This window comes from Hoplias malabaricus, chromosome 11 (genome assembly GCF_029633855.1).
Source record: "Hoplias malabaricus isolate fHopMal1 chromosome 11, fHopMal1.hap1, whole genome shotgun sequence".
Classification (NCBI taxonomy): Eukaryota; Metazoa; Chordata; class Actinopteri; order Characiformes; family Erythrinidae; genus Hoplias; species Hoplias malabaricus.
In genome coordinates, this window is record NC_089810.1 from 19920271 (window position 1) to 19934746 (window position 14476).

Consider the following 14476-nt stretch of genomic DNA (forward strand, 5'->3'; position numbering starts at 1 on the left):
TGTCTGTAGAGAAAGCACAGGATTTCTCTAAGGCACTCTCCATTTCCATGCTTCAAATAGTGTAGTAATTCACAAAGAGATTATGCTGCCAGTTTCTCAGAGGTCCTAATGAGGAAAGGAGAGATTTGAACTGTAATCAGTGTAAAATGCCTCTAAGGTTTGTTTGGAGAGAGAGAGAATATTTACAGGTTTCATAAGAAATGTGAACCTGTGCAAACTTTTTATGTGTTCTGATGTTTTATACGAACATTTTATCATAGAGTTTATAAATCCTAGTCCCCATGGTCCACATATTGAATATAAAAACAATTAGCAAAACACTGCATGTATTGAATTAACTGTCGTTATGAAAACAAACAAAACACGTCATAAATACATTTACATACACAAGTTTAGCCCCACCCACTCACACTGAAGTGTGTAAAGTTAACTTGCTTTTGTGAATGAGGCACAGTTCAGAGCCAGCAATCAGCAGAAGACAGACTCAGATTAGGCTTAAAGTCACAGTAACAAATACAGCCGTTTAATCCTCAGAGATAAAGAGTGGTTGTAAAGAATACAAAATGAATGATATCCTTTTTTGTACTCAAGGTCACACAAGCACCATAAGAAAATATCTGGGGGAGAATGAAATTCCGGAAAAATGTAGGATATGGGATCTTTTGACTGCCAGCTTCGCTTTCCATTCCATGAACAATTCATGGCATGAAAGGGCTGTATCTTTTCTGTTTCTCCTCTAAAGCTGTCATTTCAGATACATATATATGTGTATAAAAGGCATTTTTACGAGAGGGTGATATGATATACAGACAGCTTTCAGCTCTAGTCCTGGTTCTGACTGACAGAAGACCCTTTGGTTGCAAGCAGTGCGTAAAGATGTGCCCTCCCAGCCCCCCCCCAACCCACTCGTTCTAGTCCAGCTCATGATTTTTTAATTAATCCCTGGCCAGACTGAACTTGTACAGGCAAAAAGCATAGTAATGATAAGCTTATTAAAGACAGTGTGGGCTGCGGGGATGGGCTACAGGCAACAGCTGCTGCCCTATTGGCTGCCTGCTGATAGGGAGGAGGGGCTGGGGAGGAGAGGTAGAGAGAGCAAGAGAGAGAAAGAGAGACAGGGGGAGAGGAGGGGGAAGAGGGAGAGAGAGTGAGTGCGAGAGGCGCTTCAGCACTGGATGGGGACAGGAGGGAATGCCCAGTAGATGCAGCTGCCGATAATAGCACACATCAGAGATCGAAGCGCTCAGAGAGAGGAGAGGAGAAGAGAAGAAAAGAGAGGAAAGGATCGCAGCAGTACAGCACCATGAGACTTGAACAGAAGCAAGAAGATAACTGAGGCTCTGTGAGAACAGAGAACTGGAGCGGAGGAGCTCAGAAGCTGGAAGAGAGAGGGAGGTGGAAGTTAGAAGCTGTGAGAGAGGAAAAGAAAGAGAAGCGGAAGAGGGGGTGGAAGTTAGTAGCTGTGGGAACTCTCAGAGCTTCCCGTGGAAAAAAAAAGCGCTGAGGTCAGTGGGCAGCTGAACTGACTGGCTTTCTTGGATAAGAGCCGGAACACATGGGCAGATAGACCGCTGGAACTTCCCACAGACCCCGTGCTGCTGCTGGGGCTGGTTCCAGGGCTTTAGAAGCTGAGGAGTAAGTGCGATTGAACCAGGTACACATTTCCTCAAGCAGGTCCTGTCCACCAGCCGTCAGCCTTAGACACTGGACAGGGACTGACTGGCTCCGTTTGCCGAAGGCTCAGAGAGTTAGTTTGAGGCTTGTGGACAGGGACTGGCCCTTTTGCTAGAGGCTCAGATTTACTTTGAAGCTTCAGCACAGGGACAGGCTCCATTCAGTTAGTTTGAAGCTTCCGACCAGCTTATTCAAAGAGACATGGTAGAGTATGAACAGCAAAGCATAGCCGCAGGCCCAGAGCATGGAGAAGTCGAGTAGCGAGGAATCCGCCATCCACCGCAGCCCCTCTGTGGACAGCCGCGATTCGGACTTCGCTCGAGCGTCCACTTCGGGACGCCCCTTCTCAGGACGGGGCTTCACCGCGGGTGCCTTCTACGGCTCCACTGGCCCGCGAACGCAGCAGCAACAGCAGCAACCCGGCACGGGCCAGAGTGCGCCCGCAGAGGACAAGAGTGGCAGCAAGTACAGCTCCCCCAAAGGCAGCAAATACGTGGTCTTTTACCTGGATCTATCCTTTGTGTTCCTTTTAGAATTCAAGAAGTGCAACATGGCACGGGGCTGTCTCTGCTGTTTGAAGTACATGATGTTCCTCTTCAACCTCATCTTCTGGGTAAGTCCTTTCTGTTTTATTCTCTGTACCTGAGCTGCCTCCTCAACGCTGAGGTGCTAAAGACACGCATGCACATGCATGTATGAGTGCTTGGTTGTTTTCAGACATGTGATGAGAGTTATCCACTCAGCAACAGGAATGTAGCGCTACTATGACAATGGTAGTCATCTGCATTTCTAAAAGCGCCCACGGTGGTGATGAGACTTTCCTATCACACTGTTTCTCTTTGTTACGTCAGACGTCCATGCCATGTGCGCTCATTTACCAACGTGCTACTATTTTTGTCTGCTATTGAGGGTCATGAGGGGGCCCCATGGGGTGGGAAAAAAATGAGTTTACCTTGTGTGCCGCTGAGCTCTGAGGACCCAGATCCTTACAGATTCAGTAATCGAAAATTCCTGTAGTCCCCCAAATGTTGCATTTACCAGAATTAGTTTAAATAATATTAAAGAAATATGTGTATATTTTTGCTGAGCATATTGGTTTGTCGTAGACAGACAGAGAACCACAGTGGAACTAAGCTTAGGTGCTTTATTTGATTTTTATCCATTTAGCTGTTTGGATTTCTCCAAATTTGAAATTTGAGTGTTTACAGAATTGAATAAACAGGATTTTATAAATGCCTGATTGTTCAGTGAGGTTCATATAGATCTGGAGCAAGTCCAGTGCAGGGCATCATCATATTGTCTTCAGCCTATGATCATTACACTAAGGCCTCACCAAAGTATGGCCTGTTCTATTAAAATATACAACATCACTGCAGGCTCAGCTGAAAGGTCTGAACAAAATAAGAGCTTACATTTGGTAAATATTATAATAAATCATAAAGGCATCAAACCCTGAGCTTAGTAATTTATTACATTTTACAATGTATTACACTTCAAAAACACATATGGTGTTTTTGGCAAACAGAAACCAATAGAACAAAGCCTTCTGGGTAACTCCACCATATATATTACATGTGTATATATATATATATATATATATATATATATAAATTTAAGAGTTGACAATCATATCATTCAGCAGTCAGTAAACCGCAGTTTAATGAAAACTACTTGAGTATAACATTAAAATTGGAAAAATAAATATAAAATGATATCAGCTGATATTATTGTCTGTCAGAATATTTAGCCACCTATAATTGGTATGAGTATTGGCTACGATATGTTCATATTTCCATGAAGTGCTCATGCTGCCTTGCCTGTAGTGACCACTGCTGTCAGCCGAGCAGGCACATGTTTTTGAAATGTGTGTATCTCAGGAACACTCAGGCAATGGATTAAAGGCTTATAGAAAGAGAGCAGAGTGTCTGTGTGTATGTGTGTGTGGGGCAGGACAGAGGGTTCTGTCCTTTGTGAAAAGGCACTCATGCGTAAACATTAAAAACCATAGAATTTATCTCGCTACACTACATTCACACATGCATACATAGTTGCTCTCTCTCTCCATCTCTCTCTCTCTCTCTCACACACACACACACACACACACACACACACACACACACGGAAGGCTTTATCTGGGGCACATCTGACGCAATGTGCATCATAAGTGCAGAGAACAGCTCAGATGTGTTCTCTAGTGCTGTTTTGTCCCATGAAGTGATACAAAAAAAAAAAAAACAGGGAGAATAAAGAGAAGTACAGTAGTCTCTGTATGTATGTGTGTGTGTGTGTGTGTGTGTGTGTGTCTGTGAGAAGCTCAGATCCCTCTAGGGAGCAAGCCGGAGCTGTGATTTTTCAGTGACACTTGGTGCGTTGTCGTGTTGGGAGCCCACAGACTTGTCATGATTTTGGTTTAAGTCGTGAAGGGGTGTGTGTATGTGCATGTGTGTGCTGTCCTTAGCCACAGTGCTGTAGGCCATTATGTCACTGTGGTTCTGTCATTGTCTGCCGGAGGGTTATCCCCTCACTAATGCTCCCTCGGAGACTCACACAACTCAGTAGAGCTTTAACCCCCTGTGGGGTGAAATGCCCATTTACAACAGAGAGAGACAAGGGCTGCTCCCAGTGGGTAAAACAGGGCCTGATTCTGTGAGCACCTGAAAAAAAACGTCAGTAAGCACTTACTGAGAGCAGTAGGAAAAGCTCGTGCTGATATGCGTGTGGGTGGCCACGTGGGTGGTGCATACCCCCAGACTTCAGAAGGTGCTGGTGGCTCCTACTAATCAGTAATTGGTCTCGGTGTTCATGTTCTTACAAAGGTTTTCACATTACCCACTGTCCACTACTTTGTTTTCTACTCTGCTTAATGTGCAGTTGGTGAGAGTTATGTCTTGAGAACCCTGGTGTGTGTTTAAGCAGAGATTAAGTTTAACATATATATATATATATATATATATATATATATATATATATATATACATTTTTTTTTCCCATGCCAATATAGTTTTTGGAGCTTTTGCCTTTTTTGCATTTTTAATTTTTGAATGTTATTACCTCTAATGAACCCTGCAGGTAGTGGATGAGGTAAGTGAACCCCAGAGAGCATGCATTGCTGTATCCTGACACCCCTGGGACTGTCCGTCTCAGAGCAGGGCACTCCAGGAATTGCAAGGTTACAGCTCTGCGGAGTGCTCCGTCTTTGACACCCCATCCTGCTGGAGTTCAGTTCTTTAGTACCGCAAGACCAGGTGCTGCCTCCCGCTGCCTCTACTCATGGCTTACCAGTGTAACTTGAGGCACAAGGTAAATAGCATCAGGGGCCGCTAGCATGTCGCTGTACTCCTCTGGGGGCCTCCAGCAGTTGTTGCCAACCATCTGGCTCCTCTTTCTTACAGGGATTAGTGTAGTCTGAGCTGGGCAGCTCCAGCGCAGATTAGAGCATTTAGTACAGGACTGGACAACGTTGTGCTCTACTCAGGATTGAGAAGGCTGATTCCTCATGTCGACTGACCCATCTGACCCCTCAGCTGACCAAATGATGGCTATCCAAGGCCTGCACTATCTTAATTACTATGACTTTTAAATAGGCTTTGGAGTAAGAGGGATTTCTCTTTTTTCTGGAGGGGGCGGGGACATACTTATTCAACAGACTAGATCCTGAATTAATGCGATGCAGTGCTGTCTGCTGTGTTGTTGACTTAGTTAGTAAGTGACATTTGGATATTCGGTATTTGGTTGTTGGCTATTTTAGCAGCGTTTTGTATTCTAGCCTAGACGCGCTCTCCATTCTGTATCTTTGTAATTTGCCGCCTGACTCAAAACTCCACCACAGAATGCATTTTCATCCTCCTTCCTGCTAAGAAGAGAGGGCAGCGCTATCTACCCCCTATCACTTCAAAAGCAAACCCTTATTTGACATTCTTATTCAGGGAATACTGCCACCTCAGCAACCTGCTCTATCAGCATGGGGGCTCTGGGCACCAATGCCATTCCTTTGTTTGCGGCAGCGTTGGTGTGTTTGCATTCATAAATCGCTGCACTTGCTTTCGGGATTGCTTGGGTTTATCTACCATTTGGTCCGAGGGAACAAAAGATTAGACTCAGATCGATTTAATCACCAGGGTTGGCATTGTTTTTAACGTTGGAGGAGCAGGTCGCCTAAGGAAGAAACACAGAGTGAGTGGCAGTCTCAAGCCGCTTTGGCAGGAGACAGGAGTTGTTGCAGTCAAATGAGTTTCCCAATAGACTCTGTGTCCTTACTGCACCAAATGCAATGCTTTAGAGCATCAACAGCACAACACAACGGTTTTGCTACAGGGCTTCACTGCAAGGTGCCAAAGCAATCTCTTTATAGCTCTCACTCTCTCTCTCTCTCTCTCTCTCTCTCTCTCTCTTTCGCATGTAAGTTCTTTAATCCCCCTTGCTGTGAGGGATTTAATAATAGAACTTTCACTAGAATGATCGTTTTCCCCACATAAGCACTGTCAAACCTCAGCTACAGCTGGGAATCTGAAGGGAATATGAAGGTATACTGATGAGGTGGGCTAATGAAGCCAGCTTGCATTTCTCTGTTCTGTTTAGAAATTTTAAGTTTAAACTAAGAACACAAAGTCATCTTTTTCCAAAAGAATCTCCAGAGAATGTTCACACTGTAGAAAAGTGTTTAGAAAAATCCTGACCTGTTTGGTAAATTGATTTGTATAAAATGCATTAAAAAACATAATCTGTGGTTTGTTAATTCTCTTGATCTTTATTCTGTCAGTGAAATTTGACTTCTGCATTTAACCCATAAATGGCAGTACACACACACACAGAGAGAGAGAGAGAGAGAGAGAGAGAGAGAGAGAGAGAGAGAGAGAGAGAGAGAGAGCGGGAGTAACAGGCAACCTCCCTCTGCACCCAGGGAGCATTTGGGTGTTGGGTGCCTTTCTCAAGGGCACCTCAGCTGTTGATTGATGGAGGAGGCCATGTTGTTTCTTCAACCCACCCCCAATTTCCCTGTCTGTCACCAGTCAAGAGGCTTGAACAGGCGACTTCCCCCTTTAACTAACCAAAGCACAAATAAATTAGCAGAGATTGTCAGTCTTACTGCTCGGCAGATTACATTTTTATCACTTCCAAAATGATAAACGAATGAATATAAAAAATGCTGTAACACAGTGTTAAACATGCTTGTGTCCCAACTTTTTTGTATGTACTTTAGGTCTGAGGTTGCAGCAGTGCGACCAGCTGTTCGAGGGGAAAAAAAGAAAAAGTCTCTGTGACTCTGAAAGTCTCCCTGTGGTTCATCAACACATTAGGCCCATGTCATGGTCTAAACCAATCAGAGATAGTGAAGGGCAATAGTGAAGTGAACCCCCCCACCCCCCCAGATTGGACACCTGATTGGCAGTGGTCCAGATATTCCTCTACGTGTGTGTACGTTTGAAAATGAGCGTGCTTCAGTCAGTGAGACGCCTAGGCCCAGAGCCGAACTGCCCTATACGCTCAATACACATATTGCATAGACCCCCTCGTCTCAAGTTAGGGAGAGTTTGTGTATCATCAGAAGATGAAGAGAAACTATAATTCAGGTTAGGAAAAGAGGGGGAAAAAAAGACTTGTGGGAGTTGCAGGAATAGTAGTGAGGTAAAGCTGTGACAGTTATTCTTGACATTGGATTGTTATTGACATTGGAATAATAGTCTATGAACACAGCCGTGGGAATATATTTAGAGGTGGCGTACACTGTGCAGTTACTTTACATGACCTTAAAAGCCAGCGTTAATTACAGTACCGACACAGTACCAAACTTTGAAGCAGAAAAGTTAACATATACAGATGTTTTTATACTGTCTAGGACACATTTAAACTTTCCTAAACATACCAGTACTGTCTAAAAGTGGCTTACTATTTCATTCCATTTTAAAAAACGGTGTACTTATTTCCAAGTGCTATGTTAAATTCTTCGACCTTTCAGTTCCACATTAAACGCTGTCGCTATATTCACACAGTCGCACTAAGACCAGCACATTTGACTTTTTTGTTACACCTTAAACAGTGAAAAAGTTACAGGTGCCTGGACAAAATTACTGCATAATTAAAGGTGACACAAAGCTGCAAGCTGGAGTATAAACAGCTACATTTGCTCCTTTTTCTTCTATTCCAACTTAAGGGCTTGGAGCTGTTACAGGATCAGACAAATGCTGACTTGGATGCTGGAGGGCTGATCACAAAGTAATTTTTTTAAGCCAAAAAGAGGGAGAGTGCTAGTGAATAGTCACGTGCAACTGTCAAAAATGGTCACATTTTGGCTCAGAGTGCACCTAAGAAAATAATTTAGGCAAAACAGTGCAAGAAGTTAGTCTAGAGCCCTGTTTGTTAGTTTAATAAATATTTAACTGAACAAACACATCAAATCTCTATCTCAAATTTACTTGTGGTTTGCTTTAAAAAGAATAAATAAATTACATTCCCCAATGTAACTAGACCAAACAAAATAAATCATTCGAATTCAAAGTTCAATATCATATATAAAGCTATATCTTAAATTAGAATGGCATTTCCCTGTATTAGCATTACATTCAATATTACAATTTGAGGATTGAAATTGGAATACCAAATATTGTTCATGTTTGATCACCTGTCTAAACAGTTATCTGAGTATACAATATCTGCCAATAAATCTGTGCATAGCATGTGTATTCAATCCAGTTTTTCTGTTATGTGGAAGTCCTCTGCTGGAAGAGGGTTTTCAGGAAGAACAGACATTGTACAATAATTTTCAATATGAGAGTTATTTGCCCAATTAAGAAAATAAAATAAATTTAGCGGCCATTATATAATGCCTAATATTATTGGTATAGCAGGAACATTTGTAATTGCCTTGGGGCGGTTTTGCTCAGTTTGCATGGTGGAGCGAATGTGAGCTGAGTGAGATGGAACTTGCCATAAAATAGTTTGTTTAACATTCTCTACATAGAACTTTATTAACTCTGCTGCTGCGGGTCCATTTTCTGTGTATCTGGAGAGGTCACTGCAATATGAACACCTCCATCAGTTTTGATTCTGTTCCGTCTGTGTGCTTAGTGCGTCCCTACAGCCCTTCAGCAGACCTCATTAGCTCCGGATCTGCAGGGATATGTTTCACTTCAGGAGCCTTTGTGCAAGAAAAAGGCTGCTGTTTCTCCACTCACCTATGTGCACTTACTGCACATTTGTTTATAATGTCTAAATCAAAAGCACTCTTATCTCTCTTAGCCTATCCTATTCCTCATTGTTTTCCCTACCCATGTAAATACTCAAAGGGAAAAAGATAGTAAACTGTCACTGGGTTGGTACGCTCAAGGGTACACCTAAAGTACCTATAGGGAACTTAACGGTATCCAATTTTCCACTGCTGCTAAGTTGTACTGACATTAATTTCTTTTTCTTTTCTTTTTTTTTAATTAAAAAGAGTTTGTACCTCAAAGAACTAACAGGTTCGCTTTTTTTCTGACAGTGTAAAAGAGAAAAAGAATGAGAATCCAATAGTTAATCTTAAAAAAAAAAAAGAAAGAAAACAATCTCCCTCTACTCTCTGGTAAATGGCTAAGCCTAAAATCTACTAACGTAGTGAACTGTGCTGTGGGATTTCGCAGCCTGGCTGGACCTGAAGCAGGGCTATCTTTACTCCTCCTCTAGGCCCTGCTCTGTGCCAGTGCCTCACCCTATTAAGACTAAATCCAGCCTCAGGGCTTTTGGCAGGAGCTCTGTTCTGTCCTCCATCTCTGCAGCTGAGGACTTGTTTGCTTCTCTCACTCCAGACTGATTAATAAACCCAATCTGTCATTTCGGAATATTTGCTTACCTTCAGACACAGGTTAAGTAAAGAGAGCAAAGTTGAGAGGTGTTTTGCTTCAACATACAGACAAAAATTACTCACCCCAACAAACAATGTTTTATCTCCTGGCCTGTGATGTGATAAACGGTGCTCTCCGGTGTTGGTTGAGATCTTAGAGTGGAGACTCATGCTGCATTTGTTGCTCTAATCCTGCTTAATGTGTCAGCTGCAGCACCTCAGGCAAGACAGAGGGGACGTTCTCCAAGATATTTTGGATGTGCTTTTGCCTGTCTGTATGTGTTAGGTGTATAGACAGATGCACTGGACCAGTAGCACCCCTGTTCTTTTGATTCCAATATCTGGCCAACATCATCAAAAGGCTAAGATAATATGACCATGAGCCAGTGCTGGGGGGCTTTTCCCCCTCAGTGTAAACACAGTTACCTCATGGATGAACCTTCAGGGCAGAGTGGAAGCTCAATGAAGCACCAAATCGGTGTCAAAAAAAAAAAAAAAACGCCTTCGTATTGACTTGGATGAAGAGATATAAATAGCTGGATTAAATGTTCAGCATAACAGGATGTAGCAGTCATTAATTTAGTCTAGTTCTTCTCCCTGATAAAAACCTATTTTCATTAACATATCAGAAGCCGACCGCCATAACAAACAATCCGGCCTCTTATTTGCTGTGAGGATGCATGCATATGGAGCAAGTCATATTTCATCTACAGCCACTCACTGATGAGAATATTTTGGAGCCTTGGAGGCCCACAAACTCATTGAAATGTAAGATGATGATCCACCTCAGCCCACAATATGGGGCATTTTATCTATTTGTTTGTCATGTGTAATTCGTCGAAATTAACTGACCATGTCCTAGTGTGCTGTGAGATTTTTCACCCTGCCAGAACTACAAGCTGTTCATTCTTCTAGAAAAATCTGCTACTGTATCTGTTCTTTAATTAGATAGCATATGATAGACCAGTAACTCAGATTATACCATGAGCCTTGTTCTGCTCGCTACCATATGCATATATTTTCCTCTGCTACCATATGGATCAGGATTTGGCTAATTGTCTTCCCTAACATGTGATTGACAGCTGGATGATTTATAGATCTTTGTCTCAATGTAAAGCCCTACATATTGACAGAAATGATAATGAATAAGCGGTTAGTTCATCCTGCCTTTCTATTGTTCTATTGTGGCTTGGGAAATATTTCATAATTGTTGCCTGTTGGTTTCAATAAATTCAGCCAAGAATATGATCCATTGGCCTTTTTTGACAATACAGAAAATTTAATTGGCCGCTATAGTTCATGATCTGTGCACCCTGAGCTCTTTATACCTCAGTCTTTCTGTGTATCCATTCATCCACCCACCTGTCCATCAGTCTCCCCAAAGCTTCTCCAGAGCCTGAGAAGATAAGTGACAAATCTATATCCAGTGTGCTTTTAGAACTCCCTCCCGGCAGAAAATTGGTGCAGATATGCCCCTTACCAGTGAATTAATGTGCAATGTTGGAACAGCACATTAGACTTGCACTTCTCAGCACTTTTCTCCCTTGCCCCAAAGCAGATTCCACAGGAAATCGATGAAGCGATGTCACACTCCTTCCACATCTTCCCCTGACCTGATACCTATGTATGACAGCAGAGCTTGTCTGAATTAGCCTTTTGCCATGTAATTAACGAGAGACCGCTTTTAGTTGCATGGTGTCAGCAGAGGGAAACACTCTCAAACTCCTTTACTCTGACACAGTTGACCATGAGGGAAATTTCATCCCAATTCTCTTAAATGTTGACCATGTGAGACTGTTGTTGGGGCGATCATGGGAGATCTTGATGCTGTTTACTTGAGTTTATCAAAAGCAACCCCCCTCCATGCGCACTCTGTCTGATCCTCCAGGGGACAAGGGCTGCAAAGTCCAGGCACTGTCACTGACAAGATCTACACGCCATCTCCCCTGGGCGCCAGCCTCAATTGATTCTATTAGATTTGATTGAATTCCCATCAAAGCCTCTTGGGCCCAGATAAGATTTCCCAGCTTATTTCCCATTCCTTTTTCTGTGAGACGGAGAACTGGAGCTTAAGGAGTCAACACACGCCAGTCTGATTTGGCCTTTAGGGCATCATGTATTCAAGAAATGGGTTTCACGCAGTTTTTTGATAGGAGCCTCTTTGTCATCTTGGGAAGACTTGTGCTCACTGTCTGAATGAGAATGGGCCCAGGTTGGGGCTGCATTGCCCTCTCGACAGTGACAAGGGCCCTTTCCAGACAGACTCAAATCAGGGCGATCCAGACATGGTGATTAATGAGGACCATATTAATGACTGAACCATTATCATAGTTATTGATTGGATATTCTTCACAGCTAAAGATTCCTGCTTTGTTCCAACTAACCTCTTGACGAAGGAGGGTTGGCTCTATGTGAACGGAATGTATGCTGAAGAGGCATAGTAACAGTGAATCATTTATGCATTGTTATTACAGAAAGATCATTTGGTTAGGGGTGAGGCTGAAGCCCTGAAATAGCAATAAAGTTGATAAGAACCGCACATTGTTCAAAGATTGCAGCAGAGCTTCTTAAAGTATGTTCAAGCCCTCTCGCTATTGCAGTCTGAAAGTCAGTTCTCATTATTTGAATATGTAGAAGACTATGTTTGAACTGTCTCTCTCTCTTGAGGGATCGCGGAAGCTTTGAGCACATAAACAGAATACCAATGGCAGGCCTCATATGAACTTTATCAGTATCCCACCGACCTTTCCTGTCTTTTAAAATCGAAACCAGCCAGATTTCTTTTCATTTCACTCCAAGCTGCAATTACCATCAATAAAACCAAATGTAAAAACAGCATGTTGCTTTGTAGATTCCTGCACTTCACACAAGAGTTTATCAGTTGCTCCATCTGAAAGAACTTTGGGTAGTCAGCAGCATCTAATGGCATTATAGAAAAGAATTTCTCTTAATGAGGTGTCGTCCCTCACTTCAAGTGAATTTTTTGCGGCTTGTGAAAGCGTTCCTCACTTTTTTGCTGTGTATTTGACTAATCCGAACATTTCGCTGCAAGGGAAGCGCAGATGTTTCTCTGACATGTCTAAGACTTATGAAGTCAACCCGGCATACATAAAAGATGATTTTTGGATTATGGCTAAACAACACATCGCGGCAGCACTTGAAGATAATGCATATGAGGTAATTCAGAATTGTTAATCCATGAGTGATCTCATTCTCTTTTTAATTTGAGACATGACCTCACTACTGTGAACCCCCCACGGTATCTCGACTTTTAAGAACCTGTGTTTGCCGCTGCCGACAAGTAGCAGCTTTGCTCATTATCAGCTCCTAAACTAATGTGCAGAACCCATCCACTGTCAGTATTAGCTCTGTGAACCTGTGGATCTTCAGAAAGTGTTTTCAAGGGAAGAACAAATTCTCAAGCTGTAGTTCCTGTTTGGCATTTAATTATTTGTCAAGAAAAGGTGCCGGCACAGGACAACAATTTGAGAAAAGTAGGTAATTGCTATTTTGTGCCCAGGGATGTTACTGTGGTTTAATCTGAATTCCAGTCCTGATTACTTTATGGCAAGTGATGTATTCGTATGGGTGATTGGTTGCTTTTGATCAGTCTACGTTTTAGGTTCCATTTCTGACAGATGTCTGAGGGTTGGTTGTAGTACTTTATTTTACCTTAGCATCTAATACCAGTGTGGTCTTAATGTAGATCAAACCTTGCTCTACCATAAATCAAATATCAGTATAAGGATCTGTCATTATGTACTTCTAGGACTGGGTGGTCCATTTTGCTCTGTACCTGCTGTCTCTCTGCTCCTGGCAGGTTCCCAGGACGAGTCACAGCACTGTGGTGTTTTGAGCTGATCTGTCAATCAGAGATGGATGCAGTGAATGACAGCACTCTGAACATCCACTATACCTGCATTTACTGACAGCCCTTCTCCAGCAGCTTTACTATGAGGCAGTGCTTTAGCTCAATCAAAATTTTTATAGTGGCTTTTATTTGTTCCTATATTTTTTTCTTCTCCTTGACAGAACCAGTCAAATCATGAATTTTTCTTCCTCTAACAGTCACAATGCCCCACTCATTTGAGACAAGATATTATAAGGTAGGTTCATCAGTCATGTTTACTGAAGAACAGGTGGCTTTGGAATTGCTGGTTGCTGTTAAGAGCCAATCATAATCATAATGGAGCAGAATACGTTTTTTTTTTTTCTAAATAATTTTTCATCAAGGGGTTGCATCCTCTCAATAAGTTATTCTTTATTAGGAAGCAATTTGCCACAAACCATTCATGACACATTCTCACCTTCTGACTGCCTTTGATTACGCAGACAAGAAATTTATGTGAATAATTTGTTCTAATGGAATGTGCAGGAACCATAAAGGTTTAATGATGTTGCTACAAATGTGCAGTAAAAATAACACTGGGCTGTTGATTAACAGAGAAGAAATGTGCACAGATTTCTGAGTGTCAGGAACATCGTTATAAACAGAACTTTGCTGACACAGTCTTTATAAGCCTAGTGACTGTCATAAAATATTTACTGTTTATGCAAAATTACGTGCTTTAAGGTCATTAATTTTATTATGTGGCACTTAAGCAGAACCCGGAGCTATTAAATATATTATGATTTATTTATTTATTTATTTATTTGTGTATTTATGCCCACACCCAAGTAACCCCACCCCCCACACAAAAAAAAGGAAAAGAAAAGAAAATTTGGAGCTTGATGAAAGCTTGAACTTTTTGTTCTCTGATGATGACTCTAGTGGTCTGCCAGGTGTTGCATGGCAGCTAGGAATCCCATTGTCTCTGTATTTCTTTCTTCCTTATGCAAGGGTATCTTTTTCTTCACAGAAATATCCCATTAAAAAACAAATACCTTGTACTTAATGGTACCTCAATAAACAAAGGGTGGTCTCTGATTTTTGCACAGTACTATATATGATGGTCAGTGCTTTACCATTCATTGGCATATTTCACC

The 14476-nt window shown here is 42.1% G+C and overlaps 1 protein-coding gene across 7 annotated transcripts in view; it reads left to right on the plus strand.

The window, feature by feature from the left end:
* tspan9a (tetraspanin 9a) overlaps window positions 1-14476 on the plus strand; it is a 290269-nt gene that overhangs the window by 195932 nt on the left and 79861 nt on the right. For 5 of the 7 annotated variants that reach the window (XM_066684884.1, XM_066684887.1, XM_066684886.1 and 2 more), the window contains one exon: window positions 2208-2287. In XM_066684884.1, coding sequence (XP_066540981.1) covers window positions 2225-2287 — 63 coding nt within the window. In that variant the 5' untranslated portion in view covers window positions 2208-2224. The other 2 variants (XM_066684888.1, XM_066684881.1) reach the window with 2 other exon arrangements.